At 41.6% G+C, this 27,806-nt stretch overlaps 2 protein-coding genes across 3 annotated transcripts in view; one reads left to right on the top strand and one right to left on the bottom strand.

The window, feature by feature from the left end:
- Positions 1-106: 106 nt before the first annotated feature.
- Positions 107-27,431, bottom strand: foxred1 (FAD-dependent oxidoreductase domain containing 1). The gene is made up of 11 exons (XM_054756030.1): positions 27,027-27,431; positions 26,610-26,830; positions 18,498-18,608; positions 18,309-18,427; positions 18,149-18,243; positions 14,646-14,747; positions 14,503-14,579; positions 14,265-14,425; positions 7,161-7,290; positions 6,976-7,080; positions 107-6,411 (listed from the first exon to the last, which is right to left on the bottom strand). Exons 1-11 carry the CDS (start codon positions 27,181-27,183, stop codon positions 6,157-6,159), a joined length of 1,533 nt encoding a protein of 510 aa, XP_054612005.1. The 5' UTR covers positions 27,184-27,431; the 3' UTR covers positions 107-6,156.
- LOC129169523 (F-BAR and double SH3 domains protein 2-like) overlaps positions 23,602-27,806 on the top strand; it is a 38,445-nt gene continuing 34,240 nt past the window's right edge. Inside the window, exon 1 of one of the 2 annotated variants that reach the window (XM_054756029.1) lies at positions 23,602-23,654. The gene's annotated coding sequence lies outside the window, so the exon portion shown is untranslated. Of the gene's footprint in view, positions 23,655-24,314; positions 25,353-27,806 lie in introns of those variants that run through there. The other variant, XM_054756028.1, reaches the window with a different exon arrangement.

Raw genomic sequence — 27,806 nt, forward strand, 5'->3', positions numbered from 1 at the left:
ATTACATTATTTTTGCCCATAATATTACAAGTTTATTCTGGTAAAATTTAGACGTTTTTTTCCCATTACAATACGACTTTTATTTCATCTTAATATTTGTACTTTGTTATACATTGTTATATATTCAATATTCTGTTGTTGTTGTGTGTTTTTTATATTCCAACTATTTAAACTTCCTCCTTGTAATATTAGGACTTTATTCCCATAATATTTTAACCTTATTCCCATAATATTACAACCTTTTTGACCCAAATTTTTCAAAATTGTTTTTGTCGGTTTCTCATAATATTACAACTTTTAAAAAATAATGCCTTTAATTCTTTAATATTTCAACTTTATGTTACTAAAATGAAATTATTTTTCCTCATACTAAAACGTTATCTTAAAATTACGTCTTCTTGTTAAATTACAACTTTTCCCTGTTAATGTTTTGATTTATGCTCGTAAAATTGTGGCAGATTTTTTTTTTTTTTAGTTTTCTTGTTAAATTATATTTTTACAATGTGCTGCGGACCGCAAATGGCCCCCAGGCCACACTTTGTAAACCCCTGCTGTGTGGTAATAATGTCATTCACAGTTAGGATGACTGAATTACGCTAAAGTATTTTAGGAACATGCTATCATTCAGGTGAGTGTAATTTGTTTACATTAATAGTACATTACTGTTGCTGGAATCTTGCTGTACATTTACAGCAATTCTTTACAGTGTAGTCATAAATTATAATACAATATTTTTACACAGGTCAAAGATTCTCTATACGACAGGAGCTCTCTGCTGTTTTTAAGAACCTACTGCCATTTTAGGCGCAGCCAAAAAAAAAAAAGTTCATATATTGGTTACATATTCACCAATATTGATTAATGGGTGAAACATCATAATCGGTCTGCTGTGTTTAGTACGTTCAGTACATTTGTTGTTTGTGCGTGTCAGCATGAGAGAGCGGGGATTCCCCTGAAAATGAGGCTTTATCGCTGTTTGTATGTATTTTTGTACTTCAGATACTGCTTTATCATGTTTGTTCCACTTTCTCTTTCAAATTGGTATCAAGTTAATATGCAGACTTAAATCATAGCGATTGCAAGTAGACAAAAGTGAAGCTGAAGTTCAACCCATTCAAACGGATGGATCCCAACATCCGGCTGAAATAAAACCTATGTAGGACCAATACTTAGATGCTTTATTCATCTGCAAGAGAAATTCACATCTTATCTATTTATCAGCGCTCATGTAAAACTTTTATCAAAATTTGACCATGGAAAATTTTGAATGAGAATTACTGACTATAAAAGGTATTCACCAATTAATCATGCTTAATATTTCAATTTAATGAAAGTTAAAGGAGTAGGGGGTACATGGCTTCAAGTCAGATGTCCGCCTAGCCCCGCCCACCTCTCGTGTTCACCATCATGGCGGACTTTGTTCTGCACGGCGTACTACACTGTTCCATTCATTTGCAGCCGATAGACAGTCCTGTTCAATTCTAGTGTCCTTGGCTCTAACATGGTGATGGTAGAGTGGGGGTGCCCATATTATCATCTTCAGAGTCTTCTCCAACACTTGGCATGACAAACTGTAGTAGCAAGTGTTTTTTTTTTGGAACAGCCTGGATGTAACATTTTTCTTAAGCTTTTTACAAAATGTAAAAAATATCTAAAAGATACAAAAGTGCCCCCTGCATCTTTTGACTTTTCAGTATGCCACCCTCGATGGAAAACACCCCTGCTCAATGTGACGGCAGCCCCCTGCTGTCTTTGAAAACAGACTCCAAAAAGTGCTAGTCAAGGGTCCTCTGCGACAGCAGCACCCTGCTGTTTTTGAGAAACTACTGCCAAAAACACTAGCCCAATATTCTCTACATGACAGAGACACTCTGCTGTTATTAAGAACCTACTGCCAAAAATGCTAGCCAAAGAATCTTTATATGACAGCGGAACCCTGCTGTTTTTGAGAAACTACTGCCAAAAATGCTAGTAAAAGATCCTCTATTACAGGGGATATTTGCAGTAGCATATAGATCCTCTATATGACAGGAGTGCTCTGCTGTTTTTAAGAAACTACTGCAAAAACATTAGTCAAAGATTTTCTATATGACAAGACCACTTTGCTGTTTTTAACAACCTACGGACAAAAACACTAGTCAAACATCCTCAATGAGAGCAGCACCCTCCTGTTTTTAAGAACCGACTCCAAAAAACACCATCCAAAGATCTTCTTTTATCGGGGATATTTGCAGCCTCTATATGACAGGAGCGCTATGCTGTTTTGAAGAACCTACTTCAAAAACATTCATGAAAGATCCTCTATACCACTTTGGTGTTTTTAAGGAGCGACTGCAAAATAGCTACTCAAAGATCCTCTATGTGGCAGCAGCACACTGCTGTTTTTAAGGCCTGACTCAAAGAAACCACTGGTCAAAGATCCTCTATCATAGAGGATATTTGCAGCAGCATATACATATAGCCTCTATATGACAGAAGCGCTTTGCTGTTTTTGAGAACCTACAGCTAAAACAACTTAAGATCTTCCATATGACGGATGCTGTGCTGTTTTTAAGAAGCTACTGCCAAAAATGCTAGTAAAAGATCCACTATGTGACAGCAGAACTCTGCTGTTTTTGAGAATCCAGTGCCATAAATGCTAGTCAAAGATCCTCTATAAAAGGAGATATTTGCAGCATAGCATATAGACCCTTTACAGCAGGGGTCACCAACGTGGTGCCCGCGGGCACCAGGTCGCCCAAGGACCACTTAAGTCGCCGCAGGCCTGTTCTAAAATTAGCTCAAATAACCACACTATCGGTGTCACGTATCACGTATCCATTTATTTTATTTGAATTTTATTTTTGCTATTCTTGATTAAATCACACTTACATGTGAACTGGAAATTACAATATATTAATTAATTTATTTTTTAAAAAGTAATTAATATAAATGAACTCTGACCTACTGTAGTTCAAGGGTCAGTATTGTGCGCAGGCCCAAAACGTAGCGTTTGTGGAGCAGCAAAAACACGATGATTGATCCCAAAAAAGATGGCAGAAAAAAGAAAGAAAACCTATCATTTTCACGATGAATGGGAGGTACAGTTTTTTTTTACCACTGAGAAAGGAGCCTGCGTGTGTCTCATTTGCGGGGCGACTGTAGCGATTGCAAAGCGACACAATGTGGAGAGACATTTCACAACTTGCCACACAAGCTACCATGCTAACTACCCGCCGGGCAGCGCACTACGAGCACAAAAAGGCCGCGATTTAAAGGCAGCTCTGAGTAAACAGCAATCTTTTTTTACGAGACCGGTGAAAAGCTCCCGGAAAGCAACCGAAGCCTCATTAAGAGCTACGCAATTCTTGATGAAGAAAAAGAAGGCATTTTCAGATGGGGCTGTTGTCAAAGAAGCAATGATGATAATTGCTAAAACTGTGCTTGAAGACGAGAAGTACGGAACCGATGTAATCTCCACTTTCTCTGATGTTCAACTGGGTGCATCGACAATGGTAAGAAGAGTGTCGGCGATGTCCGCGAACTTGGCCGATCAGTTGGACCGTGATCTGGCGAGGTGCAGGTGGTTCAGCATCCAGTGTGACGAGTCGGTGGACAGCAGCAGTACAGCACAGCTGATGATCTTCATCAGGATGTCGTCTGATGATTTCACCACAAAAGAAGAACTTCTGACACTACTACCCTTAAAGACAACTACCAGGGGAGTTGACATCTATAACGCGGTGAAGGAGTTTTTAGTGGAGAAAAAGGTGCCGCTGGAAAAGCTGGTGTCTGTGACTACGGATGGGGCTCCTGCTATGATCGGCCGACACGCAGGATTCATTGCTCACTGTAAAGGTGACACAGATTTCCCAAACTTTCTGCATTACCACTGCATCATCCACCAGCAGTCCTTATGTGCAAAAGTGATCGGCTTTGAACACGTGATGACTCCCGTTGTAAAGATCATAAACAGCATCCGTTCCAAAGCTAAACAGCACAGAACATTCAAGGTACTATTGGAGGAGCTGTCAGCTGAATATGGTGACCTGCTGCTACACACAGAAATCCGATGGCTCAGCAGGGGACGGATTCTGCATCGTTTTTTGTCACTTTTGGGTGAAATCAAAGAGTTCATGCAGTCCAGCGGGGAAGACACCTCGCTGCTGGAGGACACTGACTGGACCCTTGACCTTGCATTTTTAACGGACATTACTGAGAAACTGAACAGTTTGAACCGTGAGTTGCAAGGCAAAGGTAAGACTGTTGCTGATATGATAAGTGCTTTAAATGCATTTAAAGCCAAGATGAGCATTTTCTCTGTGCATTTAAAGAGAAAAAAGGTCCTGCACTTTCCCTCTGTGCAGATGGTCCTGAAAGACAATACTTCTGCATCTGAGGCTTTTGACAAAGTTGCAGAAAAATACTCTGAGGTCATAGAAAAACTTGGAGAAGAGTTTGAGAACAGGTTTTGTGACCTGAGTCAGCTTGAGCCATGCGTGTCATTCATTTCCAATCCTTTCATGAATGTGGACATATCAAGCATTGCTGAGCAGTTAAGTGCAACGTTCAGGCTTGATGCTGGACAGATGGAGCTTGAAATTGCAACATTGCAAAACGACCTCCATCTCAAAGCCTATCAGGGTGCACCAAACTTTTGGGGCCTTGTTGACACTGAAAAGTACAGTGGTGTATGCACAGCAGCTTTGAAGGTTGCAAGCCTGTTTGGTTCAACTTATCTTTGTGAATCAGCCTTTTCTGACATGCACTTCAAGAACAAACACAGAACACGCCTCACTGATGCACATCTGCAAGACTCACTCAGAGTTGCAATGTCAAGTTACACACCAGAGTACAACACACTGGTGGAGAGCATGCAATGCCAGGCTTCCCACTAACTGACAAAGAAACCAGATTTGGTGTCCAGTTCAAAATGTGTCATTCATGATTTGTTAAATGTGTAAAATGTAACATTTGATAGCACAACTGTTAAGTGCCTTTTTTTTAGGCTGGTGCAGGGTGTTTGTTAAAAATGTTAAGTGATGATTTGAAAATGTTCAATTTGAAAAACACTGAAACTTCAAAATATAGAAATAAAGTGCTGCATACTGATATTAATTTATTTCCTATTTTGTTACCATTGTTGATATTTTTTGTGAGAAATCATTAACATAATCAGTGTCTTCATATAGCTAAATACCACTAATTATTAATAACAACATATAATTAAAGCTAAATTGAGCAAAATGGCTATTTCAGAAATATGTATCAAACTGGTAGCCCTTTGCCTTAATCAGCACCCAGGAAGTAGCCCTCGGTTTCAAAAAGGTTGGTGACCCCTGCTTTACAGTATGACAGGAGAGCTCTGCTGTTTTTAAGAAGCTACTGCCAAAAATGCTAGTCAAAGATCCTCTGTATGTCAGCACAACCCTGCTGTTTTTGAGAACCTACTGTCAAAAATGGAAATCAAAGATCTTGCAGTAGCATATAGAGCCTCTATATGACAGGAGTGCTCTGCTGTTTTTGTAGACAATACTACAAAAATGCCAGTCAAAGATCCTCTATATGACAGCACCACTCTGCTGTTTTTAACCACCTACTGCAACAATCCTCTGAATGACATGAGTGCTCTGCTGACTTGAATATGACTTTGCTGTTCTTAAGGACCTACTGCAAAAACACTATAGACAGGACCCCCTCTGCTGTTTTTAAGGACATACTGTCAAAAACGTCAAAAAGTCAAAGATCCTCTGTATAACAGAGTTGTGCTGTTTTTAGGAATCTGCTGTCTGGCGGACAGGTGTGATGTCATGCTGGAGTCTGGTTGGGCTAGTTGAATATGCCCGTTGTACGTAAATGAAAGGAAGACGCTTGTTTTACGAGTTGTTGACGTGACGCACTTCTTTTTAACTGGAGGCATTTGGACGTCACCACATTGCTAAGCTACTTCCAACAACAACACATCCCACAAGAGCTTTTCTCCCTCACTGTGCTTGAAAAGTGGATCATGTGGACAACAGGACCATAAAAAAAGTGTAGCATGATTACTTCATAGGCATCATAATATTACAGTTATTAATACTAAACTATGTAAGAGGTACGTATGTAGTACTTGACTGGCTTAGGTTTTGGACATTGCGGCCTCCACTGAAATATTGTCCGGATTGACATTCAAAACTACACAATGTTCCTCTCCAACATGGGCTCCTGCGTCAGGATGCGCCTGAAGCCCAGGCCGTTCAGGTCCAAGGTTTGGAAGTTGCCGTCCAGGATGAGTTCGGACACGGCGCGGCCCACGGCGGGCGACTGCTGCAGGCCGTGGCCGCTGAAGCCCGTGGCGAAGTACATGTTGTCGATGAGCGGGTGCAGGCCCACAATGCCGTTCTGGTCTAAGGTGTTGTAGTCGTAGTAGCCCGCCCACGCACTGGTTACCTGGCGAAGGAGGAGGGGCTCAAATTGCTCACGTCTGCATTGTGCATGTGCTTGTGTGTGACCGAGTGTACCAGGGGATCTGGCTTGGTGGATTACTTTCAGCCTTTCTATTTACTTCTGTTTTTGCAAGGTTCAATCGCATTAATGATATGACATGTCTATGTTTATTTCTATCGAGCAAGATGGCGGTTATCAATAACTGGCGGGAGGAGCGATGGCATTGACTATATGACACATCTATGTTGTGCATGTGCTCGTGTATGAGCGAGAGGAATGTGGGAAAATTGAGGTTTTCTGTTTGATTTGTATTGTGCAACTCAATTCTACCAATAACTGGCGAGAGGAGCGATGGCATTGACTATATGACACATCTATGTTGTGCATGTGCTCGTGTATGAGCGAGAGGAATGTGGGAAAATTTAGTTTTTTTGTTTATTTGTATTGTGCAAATTATTTCTACCAATAACTGGCGAGAGGAGCGAAGGCTTTAATTGTGCTCCTGTGTGGGTTGCTTAAAGTTAAAACAGTAAAAATAAAAATAAAAAAAAAAGCTTATCTACTTACCTTTAGTTTTTCAAAAGCAGGAACACGCTGCGCCAGGTTGGGCCAAATTTTGTCCTCAAAAAACTGATGGTCCACATCCAGATTGGCAATGTCTGGCTCCTCCCCCTGAGAACGTAAACACACTAAATTTGACAGAAATTCTCTCATCTCATTTGAAATGAAAAGGAGCTTAAAAACAGGCAAACCTCCTCTGGCGACATTCCAGCGATGTAGTTCCCTCCGAGCCCCTCCCTCCTGAAGTACACTCCCGAGCAGTCAATCAGGAAGGGCGCATCCAGACCAGGACCATCAGGACAGTGGACCACGTACACATACCTGAACGTCATCATAGGACACCACCTTCATGAGCTGTCCAGATAAGATTCATTCTTGTAATGTTTTAACTTTTTCCTTCAATAAATATGAATTTATAACATTACGACTTTTTCTACATTTAATTACATTTTTTGCTTCGTATTAGGACTTTTTTTCCTAAAAAAAAAAAAAAAAAAAAAAAACACCACTTGAAATATTGCCCCTTTATTTACGTAAGTTTACGCCTTTTTACATAATTTTTACTGTGATTTTATTACCTTTTTTTTAAATATATTATTGTATAACACAACATGATTCTTGTAATATTCACTTATTTGTTTCCTGAAATAAACTTTTCACTTACTTAATGTGACATTGCAAGTTTTTCTCAAACTAGTACGACTTTATTCATGCAGGAGACTTTTTTCCTCATAATTCTTTTTTTTTTTTTTTTTCAAAGATTGCATATTTTTGGAGTACAAGGAGAAAACCCACGCACGCACAGGGAGAACACGCAAACTCCACACAGATGTCCAAACGGAGAGTCGAACAATCTGCGTGCAGGTGGAGTGACAAGCTCTCAGCGAATCAGAGCGCTCCCTTTTGTAATTCCCTCCTGCAGCTGCCACTCCTAGCAAGTGCTAGGTCAGGGGTCGACAACCTTTAGCATCAAAAGAGTCCATTTCCATGAAATTAAAACCCACTTGGAGCCACAAAACCTAAACTGTAGGTAACGGTACATATATAGCTTCCTATAGCGTATTGTAACGTACCTTGTCTGGCTTCCTAATGGAGTGACGAGCCACACCTGTTGCCACCTAGCAATTAGTCACGTTTAATGGTGTAATACATTGATTAGTTCCAGTGCCATTACCACTCTCCATGCCCCTTTTGTTGCCATTGTTCATTAGCGACAAAAGGAAGCTAACAAGTGAAATAGTTGACCAGCATCATAGATTCTCACCAAGCGGACTCACTGTCCCAAAGCATTTTGGCGGAGAATTGCACGGCACACGCTCAACTCCGACGCAGAACTTTGAAAGGCTCATGACGACGTCTGAAGAGACGGCATAGTGCAGGGGTCACCAACGTGGTGCCCGCGGGCACCAGGTAGCCCCCCACGACCACATGAGGTGCCCGCAAGCCTGCTTTTCATTCAGGTTTTCAGTTAATAATGAAAGAACAGTAGAAAGAAATGCATTCTGAAAAACAACATGTGAGTTGTGGACACCAGCACTTTGTTAATGTTCTGGTAAAACAAGCATATTCGCTTTGTTTGGGTTTAAAATAAGCTCTGAAAATAAATGTTACAAAAATGAGTCGCTCTTGGCCATTTTCATTTTGTAAAAGTAGCTCTCACAAGGAAAAACGTTGGTGACCCCTGGCGTAGTGACTACACAGGAGCACAGCAGAATGAGAAAGCAGCCGCATGCGGCTCCAGAGCCACGGGTTGCAGACCCCTGTGCTAGGTCAATACCTCAAAACCGGAGGGAAAATCACCTCTGCTGTCTGTCAATACAATCAGCATTTAAAAGGTAATATCAAGATGTTGGTTTTATCTTTAAAATCAGCACTAGCTTACACTGAGCCTAGGAACCAACATTCATAGCCAATAACTTAATGTTCTGTTGTTAAATAAGTTTTAAAAACATGTGATAAAGTTGCCCATTTCTTAAGACACAAACCAAAAAGCTCTGTTGCCGTAAAAGCAGCTGGTGTCATGTGCGCTCTTTGCTGGTGTTTGCTGCCATCTGCTGTCCATTACTGCTGCTGCGCTCCCTGGGAGCACTGATCTAAAAAAAAGACTGGATCGAGCAACCTATTGTTTTTACGCGCCAAAATTTGAAGCCAGATTTTTTCGATCGCCGCCATCTTGGTGAGACCACCTTACGCGCCACAGTTTTGTGATTGTGCTGGTATACGAACGCAGAATTAGTGAAAAATCATCAAAAACATCAGGAGTGCCAGTGAAGGAAGCGAGGATGAGGAAACACAACTTAAAAAGCACTTCCCAAGAACCTTCCACTCGTAAGTACTTTTACTTGGCACCTTTTTTTGACCTGATATATGTGCCACTACTTGAACGGCTTTGCTTTGAAAAGTTCTCGAAATGTAACCAAAAGTTAAAGTATGAACTTTGATGGGTGGTTTTGCAAGAATTTTCTAGTTACACCTTCCTGTAACAACTAGGCCTTTTTTTGGTGCCTAGCCTAGCAATCAATGATAAAATTATTTCTATGCAGTTTTTTACAGTAGGCTTTGAGTATTTGCACTTATCTAATGTCTTTTTGTACCAAAAAACAGCTTTTTTAAAAGCTACCACAACTACCAAGTTACATTAATTCTGATACCACACATGATTCACGCAAAGGTAGAAGACATGTGACAAAATTTCTGCTTTCTTCCTGCCTTAACCTTATCCTGAGATAAAAAAAAATAATGGTTTACCGTAGGAAAATAATTAGACAAAGATAGACTTTAAATTCCGTACGTAAACAATGTTTGCAGGCTGCCACACAGCCAATTTTTCGTCCATCTCGAAGCTAAAATACATCTTACTAGCTTGATAAATGACACAAAAGCATATAAATCTGAGTAGTTATAACCTTTAGCAGTTGATTTTGGTGGCTATACGATCAATCGAAGTTTTACCAGTGCGTTGCCATACTGTTGTCTCACAGCAAAGTGGTCTCACCAAGATGGCCGCCGCAAATTTCCATTGGCTTCAAAAATAAAACAATAGAAGCTCGATCCAGTCTTTTTTTTAGATCAGTGCCTGGGAGGAGCTGCAGCTGCACACCTGCCTACCGTCAGTAATCACCAGGACTCTTAAAGGGATAGTTCGGATTTTTTGACATGAGGTCGTAGGACATCCCCATCGGCAGTGCAGTGCAGTGTATCCACAGTGACTTACCCCCCACTTCGTCCTGTGAGCAGAGTTCTGGTCGGAACGTAGTTCCGGTTAGTTTGTGGGGCCACTTAAGTAAAGAGTTTGGCTTCTCAAAACAATATGCATTCAAAAGAGTCATACATTATTTCTCCTGTCTTCATCAGCACCAAGCATGTCCTGCCTTACGTGTTACTAAAAGTAAGTTTTGTGCTTTTGCTATTTTTTCCTTTGTTGCTACTTTTCAGTCTTTCATTGGTACTTTGTTAGTTTCCTGGTGACCTTCTGTCACCGGTAGTGAGTCTGACTTCTGTCATTGGGTTGCAACGTCTATGCAATAACAACAAATCTTTGGAAGCACAATTCTTTCATTTAATCCAGTGTGACATTTAGACTGAAAGAAAATAAAGATTTTGACCATTTTGATGTTATATCAGCTGTTTGGTTTTATTTCCTTTAATTCCTTATTTCATCTCCTCTTGAGCAGAATTCATCTGCAGTTCAATGACTCTTAGCTGAAAATATGTTTGATTTTCTGCAGTTTAAATGTTGTACAGTGTTCCCTCATTTTATCGCGGGGGATAGCTAATAAGTGAAAGCCGCGAAGTGGCCAAGTTCATTTTTTACAATGATTATATACTGCTTTGAACCCCCCCACCATACACTTTATATACTTTTCTCAGACAGGTATTTTATCACATTTCTCTCTTGTTTAAACACTCTCAAAGAAGTTCAAACGTTCGTTTGAATTTCGATGATCAACCGACAGGTAGGACACAAGAAATTAAGTCACTCACGCGTATTTTTCTCTTTTTTCGTCCTGGCGCCGTTCCACTGTGCTGTAGCATTCTTGTATCCTTGTTAAAACGTATTGCTGCCGTCCTTGGAACCGAAGATTCACTTATGAGCTAGCAAGCAAGCATGCTAACAATGACACAGGCAGCACGAAGGAGATTGATTGACAATGGTCTCCAGCCAATCAGAACGCAGAGAACAATGGGCGGTGCAGAGAGACGAGCGAGGGAAGAGAGACACTCAACTTCCAACAATTCAATTCTTCTTAAAGGGCCAGACTCAGCGTGTAACAGCGTTCATACACTGTAAAAAAAAAAAAATAAAATTCCGTGAATCTGCGAAAGGTGAACCGCAATAGAGTGAGGGAACACAGTATTTGAATGCCAAGACATTGGAAAAGCTGACTTTTTTTTACTGTTAAAGAATATATATTATTATTTTTTTTAATCTTCCCTGCCTTAAAGACAACAGGCGATATCACATTCACAACACTTTCATTTTGATTTCCATGTTTTTTTTTTGTTTTTTTTTATAAAGAAGCTCTCCATGGTTGGAATCGAATGTGCTCCCTCTGCCTTCCAAGGGCAACAAGGTATACATACAGTTTAGGTAATAACGCTTCAAGAGGCCTCATCTACCCATCACTAGTCACCGGTGGGGTTTTTTGTGTACTTTTCCACTCCTTGTAGTGCGCCCTTAGTACCTTATTGTTGAACCACCTGCCTTCTCGGCCTCTGCTTTGGGCTCCAAACTCCTGGCATACCCGCCACCCGTAACAGCTGCTGTCCAAAGGGCACCAAAAAGCATGTGGCTTGTTTTTTTCTTGGTCCAAAATACAATATGGAAATAAAATTACACAAACATCAAAATTGGGAAAAATAGAAGTCTGGAGCAGGAGTTGTGGATAAGTGTGTTAAGAGGGGACCACTGTATTGGGAAAATGTCTCATTTACAGCTATAACTTAAGTGACATGTTTGAGTCTCTTGTCTTTGGGCTCTGACTGTTACATTCCAATACCGTGCGTCTTTTCATGTAAATTGTCACGGCAGGTGAGGTGGTCAACCAGGGTACCATCATTTGATGAGGCTATGTCCTGGATTCTGCCCCCTTAATAAATGCCAGTAGGGGGTCCTGAAAACGTGACACCCGAGTACTATCTTTTGACGTGATCTCTCTCCTTAAACCGGGGGTCCGCTCTTCAGCCTCATTGTTGAGACTGCTTGAATGTTGGGGGAAATGGGGAAAATGTGCATTCTGCTTTCTGTAAGATCCTGAATGCATCAAGGCTGAGTTCCAACTGGTGATTGGATGAGCGCAAGGATAGGAGGGGAAGCCGGCGTTTGCCTGCCTGTTTTGGTTGAGATGTTTTTAAGAAACTGCTGATGAAAGTTTTAAGTGAATTTCCAGGTTATAAGGCTGCGTTTTCATTTGCACTTTACATGCATTTTATTATTATTTATTTATCTAAGAAAACATTGCCAATGAATTTATTATATTTATTTCAATTAATTTTATTACTCCATAATTGTATTTATCACACCTTTTTCATGTTTTGTTTGCAATTCCCTCCAGACTTGAGCCTTGTTCTTTTACACTGTGTGCACAATTACCGTAGGCAAGTCAATATTTTAGATTGGATGTTGACCATATTCTCATTTTTATGCATATTTTCCAAGCCAAAGCTGAATAAACTTGAACCCTGTTGGGTATGAGCATGTGCATGTGTGTACTGAGGGAGGGTGTGGCCTTAGACGATCAACACCCTTAATTAGGTGTGCACAATTATTACGCAGCTTCTTTTCCTCCGGCAAAATGGGCCAGAAAAGAGATTTAAAGAGATTTAGACTCTGAAAAACCAAGCATTGTAAAACATCTTTCATAGGGATGCAGCACTCTTGAAATTAGGATGTGACCACAGAACCATTCAATGTTTTGTTGCGAGTGCACAAAAGGGTCACAAGAAACAAGTCGAGAGAAAAACATGCAAATTAACTGCCAAATATTTGAGAAAAATCAAACGTGATGCTCCCAGGACACGATTATCCTCCAGTGCTGTCATATTCCAGAACTATAATCTACCCGGAAGTATGGTACATGGTGTTCAGTACATGGCTGAAACCCGGCCACCACTTAACAAGACACACAAGCTGAAAGGCTTTGACTTGGCCAAGAAATATCTGAAGACAGATTTTTCAAACGTTTTATGGACTGATGAGATGAGATTGACTCTTGATGGACCAGAGGGATGGGCTCGTGGCTGCATCAGCAATGGGCAGAGAGCTCCACTCCAACTCAGATGCCATCTTCAGGTTGAAGATGGACTCAAACTCGACCCCCAAATCTACTGCCACTTTTTTCACACAGCAGTACAGGAAAATGTGTGCTTCTTTCAAGAAGACCATGACTTTTATGCAGGACAATGCTCCATCTCATGCATCCAAGTACTCCACTGCGTGGCTAGCTAGTAAAGCTCTTAAAAAACAATGACATGACCTCCTTGCTCACCTGACCTAAACCCTATGGACTACTTGTGGGCCCTTAAACGTAAAATTCACAGTGAAGAAAAAGGTACACCTCTCTGAACAGTGTCTGGGAGGCTTTGTTTGCTGCTGCACAAAAAGTTGATGGCCAAATGATCAAGAAACTGACAGACTCCGTGGATGGAAGCCTTCTCCGTGTTATTGAAAAGAAGAGTGGATATATTGATCACTGATTTATTTTTGGAAATGTCAGAAATATTTATTTGTAAAGTTTGTTTATCATTCTGACTTTTAAAAACAATGAAAATGAAGTAGTGAGATGGGAATTTTTTTTTTTCTTTGAGTTGCCTAATAATTGTGCACACAGAGACATTCTCAACAAAAGCCAAAACCTCACTTTCACTTCCTTAAATATTCAAGGTTGAGGTTTATTAACATTTTGGATTGACCAAGAGCACTGTTATTGTTAAATAAACTAATAATCAATAATGCAAATTGCCTTGCTTGATCAGTTCCATAAAATGATAGCCTGTTTGGCATGTTGTCGTTGTACGTCTGTACTGGTTTATGCTCCAATGATAGGATATCTTTGTGATGAACACATGCTTTCTGTCATTTGACAAGGTTTAGGCTTGTTCAACTGTAAGTAGGTTAAACATAGTTACTGAATACAAATCAAATCAAGAGTAAAATAACCAATTCAGTGTTAATATTTGAGTTGGCCCAGTACCCTTCTGTACTTGACAGGTTGGGCCCCAAGGTGAAAAAGGTTAGGAACGCCTGATCTAAAGCTCATTCTTTGTATTATTATTATTTATTTATTTATTTTTACCTTTTGCGGGGCTCAACGGGAAGCGGAATGGCAGCCATGGTGTCTTTGGGTCCAAATCCCAATCCAAGCATCTCAGCTAATTTAGCGGAAAAGGCTCCGGCTGCATTCACCACAATGGCACATTCCACTGGCTGGTACTCCAGGCTGTTGGGCATCTGTACCTAACAACATTACGCTGATTTAATTTCATGTATCTCATCAATACATCTATCTAGCTCTTCTATAGATACTTCCATACTTTAACATAATTTATCCTCCTGATCTCCAAAAGTTCGCCCTCCTCTGTGGCCACCACATTTGATTTGTATTTAAAACCTGTGGAAAGAAACACTATTATCAAGGTTTTTTTCCCCCATGTTCCTCTTAAGGGAAGATACTGACCGATGACTTCTCCAGTACACTGGATGACGCCCATGGACATGGCCTTCCTCCTAAAGGCGTTCAGCAGAGTCCAGGGGTCAAACCAGCCCTCGTTCTCCAGACCTGCACACGTACGCGCAGTTAATATGTTGCCCAAGGGTGGTTTGACATTCAGTTTAACATTGCTTGAGTTAGCCTTCAGTTATGTGTCAAGAGACTGGGAGCAGTTTGCTAGCAACAAGACACCCAACTCATGAGACAAGAAAATGCACGAGGTTGGGTCCATGAGAATGAGATGATATTTGAACATTCATTTTCAGAAAAGTACAATGAAACAATATGACTGGACAAATAGACTTTTTTTTGTTGTTGTTTTTTGACGAAACAATGCAGGTGCATTTGGAAATGTGGAAATGTTTATTTCCAAGATATTATTGTCCACATTTTTGGGACCAAATAAACCACTGTTATGGTTTTACATAATTACAGTAGAATGATAATAATAATAATAATAATAATAATAATAATAATACAGCTCACTGTTTTTCTTTATTTACCTGTCTTTGTCTATTCACATCAGGGCTGCCCATTATACATACATATACATTTAAAGACAAGTTAGTAGTATCATTTTAGCTTTTTCTGGTTATATTATGCCTTTTAGACCTATTTTCCACTTTTGCTGCATATTCGTTTATTTTATTTCTGCAATGAGCCAGACTTTGGATACCCATGTTTTGCCAGGAAGGCATGGTGCAGCGATGTGACGAAGGGTCGAGTCCAAGCTCTACCTCCTTGGCTCTCATGGTCGGGGCTGAGTTACATTCTGGAGGGACTTTTACAGCTTTCAGACATGCTCGACGAATTCTTCACCTTTGTTGATGGCTAGTATTTAATTGGTGAATAAATGCATGATGCAAGAAACGCTTACACGCGCCAGTAAATATAGCGACAATGTCACGAAATTGTCAACACGGATCTCTTCTATGTATGAGGTGTGTTACGGAACGGAACCCGTGATTGCCGGTACTTGATAGCTGATGCTGATCCAAATGCAAAGAGCGCCAATAGAACTGCTCGGTGATCAAGGGTGCAGACAAGTCCGAACATCTACAGGTCTGTGGGTTGATATGACAGATCTTTAAGTAAAGTTGATCAAATGTTAATTTATTAGAATTACTACAGCTTCTGCTTGGACATCAACAAGTAGCAAGCAGGTATTCAACTCCGATGAAAAAAACAGACACACGTCACTTGCTGATGCTGACGCTGTGAACGCCAATGTAGGTTGGATTGCAAGGTGTGCCTAAAGCTTTCAATTTCTTAAAGTTAAACACTGCCACCTCCATACTACTGTATTATCATTCATAGGAGCAATGCTAGGTTCACAGTCTGATTAGCTTCTGGCTTCCCTGTTCTCACAAAACAGCTTTTCTCCAAATGAGAAATCTCGTTTTTAATTGCGACACCCCTACTAGCCACTGTTAGCAGCAGTATGAGAATGTTAGCCATGAATTAGTACATGTATTAGCATATTCGAGCTGCATTAGCCTCAGTGAGTACGGCGGCTGAGAAGTGCAAAACACTTTAACAAAAAACAAACCAAATTACAATTACACCAGCTGGAAAGGGATGTACCAAATCCCAGTTATAGGAAGTGCTAACATTTCAACCAATCAGCTCCGGGGTTTTGGTACATTCCTTTTCCGGTTTATGTTGGTAGCTGAGAAGGGCAAAACACACAACAAAAAGCAAACCAAATTGCAATTACACCACCCGTAAGGGGATTGTACCCCTGTTATACCCTCATGAAAATATTTGATGGACATCTGTTCCTTCCATTTGGTATTGCCATGCACGCGGAGAACTGCGTGCACGTCGTGGGAGCACCTAAACTATGAGACACTGTACTATTTTATAAGGCACCGTACTTCATGTTAATGAAGTCATACTTTTCTTTCGGCTTTTTCACATCTACTCTTCAATGGTTTGGTGACATAGTCTTATTTGTAATGCAGTAATATTGCGCCACTTGCTGACCATAGGCTGAACAGGTGAACTGACCTTGCACATACAGTATACAGCACATATACAAGTAGAACCACAGAGGTAACAGTCATTTGTTATACAAAAACAAATAAATAGGGGGACAGCTTTGATACAGCGTGCCACAAATACACTGTGGATTTCTAACCTGCTCCTCTCACTGTATTTCTGGATAGGTATGCCTGAATCAAATTCTTCGACATCCATCCATCTTCTATACCGCTTATCCTCACTAGGGTCGCGGGTATGCTGGAGCCTATCCAAGCGGTGGCCTAACCGCTAGACACCGTGCGGCTCAATTCTTCAACATATATAACACACTTTAAAGTGAAAAAGTCCAAGCTTTCATATACTGTGCACTTCGGGTGTTTTATAGCTACTAATAAAGCCGACTAACAGTGTCGCTTCATTATCATGAAGTACCGTGCCTTAGAAAATAGTACAATGTCTCATAGATTAGGTTTTAGCAGAGCGTGTGCACTCCTACGACGTGCATGCTGATCTCGGCGTGCATGCAAATACCAGATGGAAGGAACAGATGTATTACAGGAGTCCATCAAATATTTTAATGAGTGTATAACAGGGGCACAGTCCCCTTCCAGTGGTCTACTTGTAATTTGGCTTGCTTTTTGTTTTGTCTTTTGCACTTCTTGATACCAACGTAAGGAATGTACCAAATCCCCGGGGCTGATTGGCCCAAACGTTATCACTTTCTATAACTCTGGGGTTTGTACATTTCCTTTCCATCCATCCATCCATCCATCCATCCATCCATCCATCCATCCATCCTTTATGCCGCTTATCCTCACTAGGGTCGCGGGTATGCTGGAGCCTATCCCAGCTGACTTCAGGCGAGAGGCGGGGTACACCTTGAACTGGTCGCCAGCCAATCGCAGACATTCCCTTTCCGGCTGGTGTAATTGGAATTTGGTTTGCTTTTTGTTAACGTGTTTTGCACTTCTCGGCCACCGTAAGTTATGGGCGCCACACACGGGAGGCGACAAACGACTGTGATTGGTGAAACTTATACGCGTAGCAAACCAAGCACACGGGAGTCGACGAGCGTCTGTGACCAGCGACACCCGTGAGCGACGTGTTCACATCCAGATTGTACAAGTCTCCCACGGTTTTGATTGGCTTTCAGATGTGGAAGGAGTTGGGGGGTATCGAAGTAGTTCAGAGGAGGAAAAGCGGTCGGTGTTGATCGAGTACTCTTGCTAGTACCGGATCTTGCTAGTATTGAAGATAAACGTACATAAATGTCAGTGTAAAATGAATGTAAACTTACCCGATAAGTTTACTCTGGCACTGACGAGTTCCCATGCCGCTTTTTTTCTTTATACTGTATCTCTATATTCTTTTTTAGAAATGTCAAATAGCTCTGGGAAATCTGACACGGCAAGTGTGGCGTACTGATTAGCTTCCAGTTAGATATGGGTTAGCCATTAAATCTGATCTCCTAGTGTTGATATATTTACCATATGAGGCAAGCGCCACATCTTCCGTGTTAATCCATGGAAATTTCTCTTTTAGTTGTGTGGCGGAGAGAAGGGACACTTGGGCTCCAGCAGACCTAAAAATAAAACATAAAAATTGATGAATATTTGCATCACTTTGAGACTTGTTTTCATAAATGACCTCTGGGTCTTGTAGTTCTCCTCCATGATGTGCGCCACCTTCTCGCTGGCCAGGAACAAATACCCTGATTGGTTGAACTGCAGGTCCACGGCGTCTTCATTCAACACTCCTAGGTGGTCCTGAGAGGACAGAGTTTTTTTTCCCTTTGTAACATTGTCATTTCAGTGATTGTCTTTATTTTTGACTTACGTTGATGTTCCTCAGGAAGTCTGCAGAATCCATGGACAGGCAGATGTTCTCCAGCAGGGAAAACTGCTGCCGAATCCCCCCAGCGGACAAGACTGTGGAAGCCTGGGAGTACTGAGGAGAAGCACAAGGGGGACACAGTTAATAGGGGACCGTCACATAAGGCAGAACTACTCAAATGGTGGCCTGTGTGCCAACTCTGGATTACACTGTGTTCCAAATTATTATGCAAATGATATTTTTCTCTGATTTTGCTAAATAGTCAATATAAATTACAGTCATCATAATTTTCAAGTCATCAACCTTTAAGAGTACAATTTGAATGTTACTGAACAAACCTCCCAATGATAACGGCATTTTTTTCAAAAATAAAAACTTAAAATGCACTGTTCCACATTATTATGCACAACAGAGGTTCAAAGCATTTCACTGGTTGTCAAGAACCAGTTGCCAAGAAGTCATTTGTTGAATTTGCAGCACAAGGCGGTCGTATTTACTGAAAGCAAAAGCTGTTTCAATCACTAACATTTTAACAGGCCAAGTTACATGTTAACATAAGAGCCCTTCTTTGATATAACCTTCACAATTCTGACATTGAACTTGTGAGTTCTGTCTCTGCTTGAATTTCTTTGCGAGATGTCAGAATAGCCTCCCACAAGCTGCTGTTTTGTTGTGAGCCACCCTCATAGATTTTTTGCTTGACGATGCCCCATAGGTTCTCAATTGGGTTGAGGTCAGGGTAAAAATGGGGGTCAAACCATGAGTTTCCCTCCTTTTATGCCTATAACAGCCAATGACAAAGAGGTGGGTATTCTTTGCATCATGCATTGCCATGCATGAAGGTCTTTTTGCTACAGAAGGTACGGTTCCTCATATTGTACCATGGAAGAAAGTGGTCAGTCAGAAACTCTACGTACTTTGCTGAGGTCATTTTCACACCTTTAATGACCATAAAGGGCCAACCAGCTCTCTCCCAATGATTCTGATCCAAAACATGACTCAGCCACCCCCTTGCTGACATCACAGCCTTGTTGAGATATGCTGGCCATACTCTAGTTCATCCATCCAAAACCACCCATGGTTGCACGGCCCTTAATCAGTAAACCCTCAATCAGTTTGAAAATTAATCTTCAAGTATTTGTTGGCCCACTGCAACCGCTTCTGCTTTGAGTATTGGTTAGGGGTGGCCAAATAGTAGGTTTATGCATAACTGCAAGCCTCTGGAGGATCCTACACCTCGAGGTTCATTGGACTTCAGAGGCACCAGCAGCTTCAAATACCTGTTTGCTGCTTTGTAATGGCTTTTTAGCAGGTGCTCTCTTGATTCGATAAATTTGTCTGGCAGAAACCTCAGCACAATCCCGGCTGTCATCTGAATCAGCCACAAATTTCTTCACTGTATGAAAGTTTTTGTGAATTACTGAATGTTTTCATGCCTTGTCCAAGGCATTGCAATATTTGACGCTTTTTTTTGGTCAGTGGAGAGATCCTTTTACTCTCCCATATTGCTTGAAATCTGTGGCATGCTTAACAATGTGGATCATCATTTTTAAGTAGTTTTCTTTTAATTCGGCTCACCTGGCAAACTCATTATGCCAGTTGTCCGAGATTGATATCAGTAATCCAAAGAGCCCCAAAACACAATACCGTCCATGAATTTCATTGAAAAACAAAAAATTGTATGTTTATGATACTAAAATCCTATTTGCATCACAATTTGTAACACAGCGTATATCCCGCCCTTTTCCTGCTTCAAGCAAGTAATCTACGCCCCACGTAAAACACACATGCGCAGGAGCCGTTGCTGAGCACTGGTGGTGTGAAGGTGGAGATGCAGAACATCTTTGCATCGTCATCTGCTGTGGAACATGTACATAAACAAGATGCGAGCGTTGCAGCCGTCATCATCACACACACACACAACATTGGACGGTGGGTGGCTAAAGCTTTCATAGCGTAGCCAGCCAACACTTTACACTAAACAGCATTGGCAGGCGGTGCATTGGGTACCTGGGCCTTCAGTGGGCCGGCCAAATTTTTTTTCACCAGACACCGTGAGAGCCATTGTCAAAAAGCAAAGCAATAATGATAATAAATATGTGCCAGAGTGGGGTTTCAAACCAGGGTCGCTCGTGTGGCGCGACTACAATTGCCGCAATACCAACTACTGATAAAAACATAAGTCCCTTTATGTTCAGATACATATCCACCAATTATGCCCGACTTACATTACTGTTAATAACTTTGAATTCTAATTTCCACCGGTGATCAGCGGTACACCGGTGCTTGTAAAGTTGGCGCTCAACAACTTGGTGATTAAAGGTTTAGATAACTCCAAACATCTACACTGAAGCAGTTCACAATCAATATTTATCTAACAACATGACAAAAATGTAAAACCTATGCACAATACATCTACTCACCAGAGATGTCAATTTCCTCATCCTTAGTCAGCTATTGTGGGCCTAACTTATCTTGTTGCACAGTTTTGCTCTGATCAACCAGTCAGGACTCGGGACGTGCCTCCTTGCTCTGATCAACCAGTCAGGACTGGGGGCATGCCTCTTTGCTCTGATCAACCAATCAGAACTGTGGGCCTGCAAGCTGGCCTTGACAGTTGAATAAGAAGTCTGATTGGCCAAAAAAAAAAAAAACTAGCAACCACTGTTGTATTGAATCATGGCTACATTTTCTGTAAATTTTCAATGTACAGTTGTCATTGGCTACATCTCGGTTCGAACATCGCACCCACACTCTATCGCAGTTTTTTTAATGTATTAATTAATAAATGGTCACCATTTTGTGGTTTCATATGGCCTATTAGTAAAAAAGCAAATTGTACAGTACATATTCGTGGCCTAAATTAAGAATTTTCAAGCATAAAAATGGCTAAATAAACAAAATTACAAATATAAGGCATTCAAAAGACATGATATGAAATGTAATACAGTATCTGCGACTTCTGTGCGCCTTTTTTCAAAAAGGTGTGTGTGCGGGGCCTCGGAAGTGACGTAAGTAGGCCTGTCATGATAACAAATATTGCTGGTCAAGAATTGTCGATAATCCATATTTTTGAGACCATTTTTCATCAATTATATGGCATAATAATGAGAGTACATCACAAAAGCAATCATTTCTCAAGAGCTTTAACATTGTATTTGGAATGTAAAGAGCTTTTCACATAAAAATAAATTAAACAAACAACAGAATAAATTAAACAAACCAAAAAAAAAACAATGAAAATAAAATGGACTCTCAAAAATTGCACTTACCGACCATAAGGACCACCGTATTAAAAGGTGCAGTCTCAGTTACAAGTGCACTTTTTATATTTAACACATACACAAGGAACATCTTATTATTGTGCGCAGGTATGGTCAAACATACGGTAGCATGCATGCACGCTAAAACATAACGTGTCGCTTAGAAATCAGTGAAGAAGCGGCAGTGCTTTAATTATTTGAATAGATTAAGCGTAAAACTCTCATTCGGTTTATCAAACCCACTTGAAATCAGGATGGTCATGACTCAACACAACAGTCTCAGTCATGGTGCACAACTAAAAACATCACAAAGCTACCGCTATTTTTTCAGAACAATAACTAACAAGTATGTAACTTTAACAACTATGTAACTAACAAACACGTAACTTTAAGAGCATTTGCGCCAAAAGAGTACCGCAAAGCACGCTGGGGAACAGGGAGTGCTCCCAGCGACGCTACAATATGCTAGCATGCATGCTAGTGTATGTTTTTAAAAAGCCAGCGGGAGCAAAACTGAGTTCGGTTGTACTTTACTGAAGTATTTAAAATTTTAACAATGTACTCACGTTATGTTTGATCAATCCTCATCCACAAACCCATCAAAGTCCTCATCTTCTGTATCCCAAATGAACAGCGGGGCAAGTTCTCCGTCACGCCAGGTTCCTTCTCGTCATTGTCAGAGTCAGTCTCGTTGCGGTGCGGCGCCTCAGAAATGACACCCCCGGTTGTAGTGAAGCTGTGTTCGCTAGCTGTCACCATCGCTCCCACGCCGCTCGCAACTTCACTTTAAACGCCGTGTTTACACCGATGTCCAGCGGTTGAAGTTCCTTCGTCAAACCTCCCGGAATGATGGCAAGCTCCGAGTTCATTTGCTGCACTTGGTTTTTCACAGCGGCTGTGAGATGGGATGTGAGTCGGATACACAGGGACGGTGACGTGTGGGAAAAAAACATCAGGTCTCTTTCCATACACGTCACTCAGCCATTTTCTCCTCCTGATTGGTCCGGCTGGAAACTTTTCTGGCACCGTCTTCCTCTTAAAAATCACCACAGGCGGCAGTTTCTGTCCATTACCATGGCGAACAAGCGTAACTGTAAAAGCCGATTTCCCGTGCCCCATTGTGTGTGTATCGCTACAGTGCTGGTCCCCTTCTTCTCTACAGTGCGGTTCACCGGGATGTCGAAAGTGAGCGGCACGTCGTCCATGTTGGTGATGTAGTTGGGCTAGATGTGTTTGTCTGCAATGTTTTTACTGCAGTAGGAGCAGAAGATTCCCTGTAATCCGCTGGATGTTACTGGTGTACGGTAGTCCTTGCCGGATGGATAGATGGCGCCGTTTCATAAAATATACCTATATAGCTACCTATCCATCGGTATTTTTTCCCCAGTTGGGAAAACTGTCTGTGTTGGTCGTTGGTGTGCATGCCCTCACCTTGGTCGTTTTGTTTAAGACAGAAATATTCCCACACTGGGGCCGTGGCATTCGCCTGAGAAACCATCGCTTTTGTGCCTTCATTCATGTTAGCGTATGCTTACTCACGAGGCTAACTTGCTGCTAGCCAAGGTAACCCCGCCTCCACGTACAGCACATGTGTCAAACTCGTGCCCTGGAGGGCGGAGACGCTGCAGGTTTTCTCTCCAACCAGTTTCTTCAGCAGGTGATTTAATTGATGAGCTCCTTCCCTCATACTGAAGGTGTTGATCATTAAAATCACCTGCTTTAGTGACTGGCTGGAAAGAAAACCTGCAGTGTCTTGGCCCTCCATAGCACGAGTTTGACACCCCTGACTACAGGGACAAAGAGGGGAGGAGAGGACAGGAGGGTTCACTCTCTCCATTCATTCCAGCTGCAAAGTGAACCCTCTCGTCATCTAGCCTGTGTGGTAAAGAGAGATGAGGTAGGGAGAGACGAGGTAAACAGACATGCTTGCATGCACATGTCAACTTTAAAAATGATCAACTTTGTTTCTATTGATCGTTCGATTTATCGATTATCGTGACAGGCCTACACGTGTGTGACGTCATCTAGCTAGAGTTGACCCTTAGCTGGGTGCAAGCAGCAGGTTAGCAGTGTAGATCCACATTTTTTGGCTTCCAATCCGATCCGATTTTTTTTGTAGCCTTGCCAATCTGATCCCGGTCTTTTTTTTTTTTTTTTTGCTTTTGTTACAAACATGAATTTGTGGAATTGAATATGGTTATGAAAATAGCTCTTCAAAGCATTGAAAATAATGCAACCACAAAGTATTGCTGAATTTACCTTTTTATTACACAGCCTGACCAACAATATTGTTTGGCTTTTGTAACAAACCTCTGTGAGTCAGGTCCCTAATCCAATAAAAGTCCATCAAATAAAAGATAAAATTGGAAAAAAATAGATGTGCAAAATACTTTTAGGGTAGGACTAATCATTTCACATGGTTATAGATCAATTTGTGGTGTGATTTAGAATATATGACATTTTCTTTAACAAACTCCCTTAAGGCCCTTTGAAATCCGTTTTATTTTTCCCCAAATTCAGTTATTTTCGTTTTAATTTTTTAGAATTGTTTTACCTTTTCCACTTATTTTACCAGCATAGAGTGTGTGCTATGTTGGTTAGTGAATAAAATGCAAAAATCCTTACATTTATTGATGCAATACATCATTGGCCCATTTTGTCCAGTAAGTGAGAAATGGATGTAGCTTAGCTAACTTGCTAATGGGATGTCATCTTCAGCACATACTGTATTGCTACAAAATCTTCCACACACTGTAATGCCCGTACTTGTGATTAAGGAAGATGGAGTCAAAGTTGTAATTCCAATCGCGTTATTAATGTAAGATACAGTATTTTAATGACGCCCTTATATTGTTTACAGAATTCGACAAATGTGACAAAGAGCGCTCTTATTTTGAAGGCCGGAATGTGTTATGTGTGTGTTGAGAATGGCAATTGACGGTTGATATGCACTGGGTGCAAGAATAAACGTGCTTCTCATCTTTTTTCACTCAGAACCTGCACGTCGTCAGTGGCCATTGTAAAATAGTCCTTACATTAAAGCAGTAAAACACAACACAGTGAAAATATACTCATCCAATACACTCATCCAGCCTGAGTTGCGCACACACACAGCCTCCATTCACGGTCTATAACAGTACAGTTTCGAAGGTTTTTCGCCGCCGTTTCGACATGTTTAGTAGTGTTTGTACGGTCCCTTTATAAGCAACCGGTGGTCAGAGCGGCACTTCCTGTGTGAGCCCCGTTCACCATGACGCAGCAGTCCGGGCACAGTGAGAAGGAACTACCACCGTGGCTATGAAGCCGAATAGCCAACGTCCAACGTGAAACTAACTTCACCACGGCACATGTCTGCATGGTTGCATTACCTTCTTCTTGCGGGTGGCACGAGCCGAGTGGCGACCAGCTTTGAGGCGCATTACTGCACCTACCATGTTGGAGTGTGGCTCAGGGTTACAAACGTGATACGGCAACCGGATCGGGCCGATCTCGTGGCGGAAGCCGATATTATCCAATCTTCACAAATACAGCGGCTCGGCTGCTGATCCCGCTCCTGAAGATCAGATCGGGACATCCCTACTGTCAATGCTAACGTGTAAGTCTATCTTATCTTATTTATGTATAAGATTGCTTATTTTCTATTATGATGTCTGCTATATTGGGTAATACGAATGTAAAGGTGACTGTAGGGCTGTTATTTCATGTCTAGAGGGCTCTAATAATGGTAAAAAAACATATTTACAAGGTCATAAACAAGTTTTCTATGCTCTAACTACAAAAATATTCCATTAATTAATATTGATCCTACTTCACGCAAATTGATTTTATCGCGGTCGGCTCTGCAACCAATTAACACCGGTAAACAAGGGATGACGGTAAACCCACCGAACAGGGCGTATGCTTGTCAAAGATCCACTTTTTCACTTTTGCATGTCATAGCACAGTGACCACTAACTGGCCGACCACGGTTCAAGTCCGGACCCAGACACCATCCAATATGAACCTGGACCTGGAGCCCATAAATTCTTTAGGAATTTTAAGTTTTGACATGCAGCTTCTATTTTGACCGGCACATCTTTTTTAGACTTTCCGATACAGCTTGAGCAGTTCAGGGACCCCACTGACCATTGCATGTGAGTTAAGCCATCCCACGTGATACTACTCAGCCAACCAAATCTGTGCATGCCGCTAAACATTGCGACTCTCAATACAACAGAGACAGATTTAAGAGGAGAGAAACGAACCAGGTGACACAGAAGAATGTGTGAGACATACAGAGAAAAAAGACAGCAACAAGTGATAGACACAGGTAAAGAGGACAGCGAGACGGGTGAAAGTTATGGGGAAAGAAGAGCGATACAGTATGTCCCCTGCTGCCCGCTTGCTACTTCCGCCCTCCCACGCCCTGGCCACTGGGAATGTTGGAGGACTGAGAGGACAGTGAGACAAGTGAGCCGGAGAAGAGAAAAATCAATCCACATGGCGCTCTAAGAAGGGAAAAGTTGACAGTGCTTTCAATCCAGAATGGACACTCATTTATGTTCTTTTCTTCCCTGTGGAAGCACAAAACCAGTGACATGCTTAGGAAGCCTGGCACTCATAAAAAGTATCAATGTGAAACTATGAGACAAAGCAAAGTTTTTGACCAACCATACCCACTCAGATAGTTTTGGGTTGTTTTCTGAGTAGACAGTATTTGATAAAATATTCTCAAGCTAGACGGTAAAATCATATTTAAAATTTTACCTATCCTTTGGGGGCCCTGTCAGTCAACCCCCCAAACCCCCACCCCACCCCACCACCCCCCAGCCCGCCCCCAACACACACACACATCGCCCCTGAGTCCACTCACCGTGGTGTCCTTCTCCACTACCACAACATTGACCGCTCCACGTATCTTCTCCTTCTGTTTGAGCCAAAAGGCGATGGACCAGCCCATCACACCGCCTCCCACAATCACTACATCGGCCCTCTCCGGTGGAAGGGCGGGGTTGATCTCCACGGGACTCCAGGAACTCCCCGGCAGAGCGTCTGACACCTTCTTCCTCGCGGCGGCCAGCCTGGTCCTCAGATCTACGGCAAAAATAGTGGCTCTTTTACTAAGACTCCCTTCTGTGTTGAAAAAGCAAAGTGTGAGCATATAACAGGAGGCATGCGTGCACGTTTTTGTGTGTGCTTTTTCATTCGGCGCGGGCCTCACAATAATATTTTAATGCAAAATCTCCAGTTCGGAACGTGTAGCATCCGAGTTGCACTTGTGGGCACCTACCTTTAATTAAGTCATTTCCCAGATGAATCCCTGTCTTCAGGCTTCGTCTTGGTGTTATTACACCATACGACCACCGGTGCTCTAGTGTGACCCGTCTGAAGGTGAAGAGACCCCGGACTGTCCGCACTTTAGCGTGTAATGTGCGCCACGTGGACATTGCTTTGCGCCAGCTAGCTCACAAACCGAATAACTTCTCCAGCGTCGAGAAATACTGCAAATGCCCTCCAAACATCGTTCACGCAGTCAAAACTTGTAACGTGACAGCAAGGGAAACACAATTCCTGCACAACCGGTCAAAACATGACAAACCATAGAAGGATTTCTTCAAAATAAAAGTCCGCGTACTCGTCGTTCCCCTCTGGATGCATGTTCTTGTTGAATCTGAACATTTTCCAAAGGAGCATAATTTTATTTTAAAAATCGTCAATACGGCATTTTACCAAGGAGAGGTGACTAATATTCAATCGCTTCCCCCAAAGAGCTACACACATTTTTAAAATTACCTTACTTTGAAAAGTCAGTGAGGGAACTCTGCTCGTACTTCCGCAAGTAGCATCGTTATGTGACTACGCTTGAGCAATTGAAGACGAAAAAAATAGGGTGCACAAGAGGAATGAATGGTATGTTATGACCACCGTGTCTCAGTTTGCATGCTCAAAATATCCTCTAATGCTAAACTTAATGTAGTTTATATGAAAAAAGACACACAGTACAAAATGAATCACAGTGCATGGTATGACCACTAGATGGCAGGAGTTATGTAAAATGTATACACAAACT

This window comes from Dunckerocampus dactyliophorus, chromosome 16, assembly GCF_027744805.1.
Source record: "Dunckerocampus dactyliophorus isolate RoL2022-P2 chromosome 16, RoL_Ddac_1.1, whole genome shotgun sequence".
Lineage (NCBI taxonomy): Eukaryota > Metazoa > Chordata > Actinopteri > Syngnathiformes > Syngnathidae > Dunckerocampus > Dunckerocampus dactyliophorus.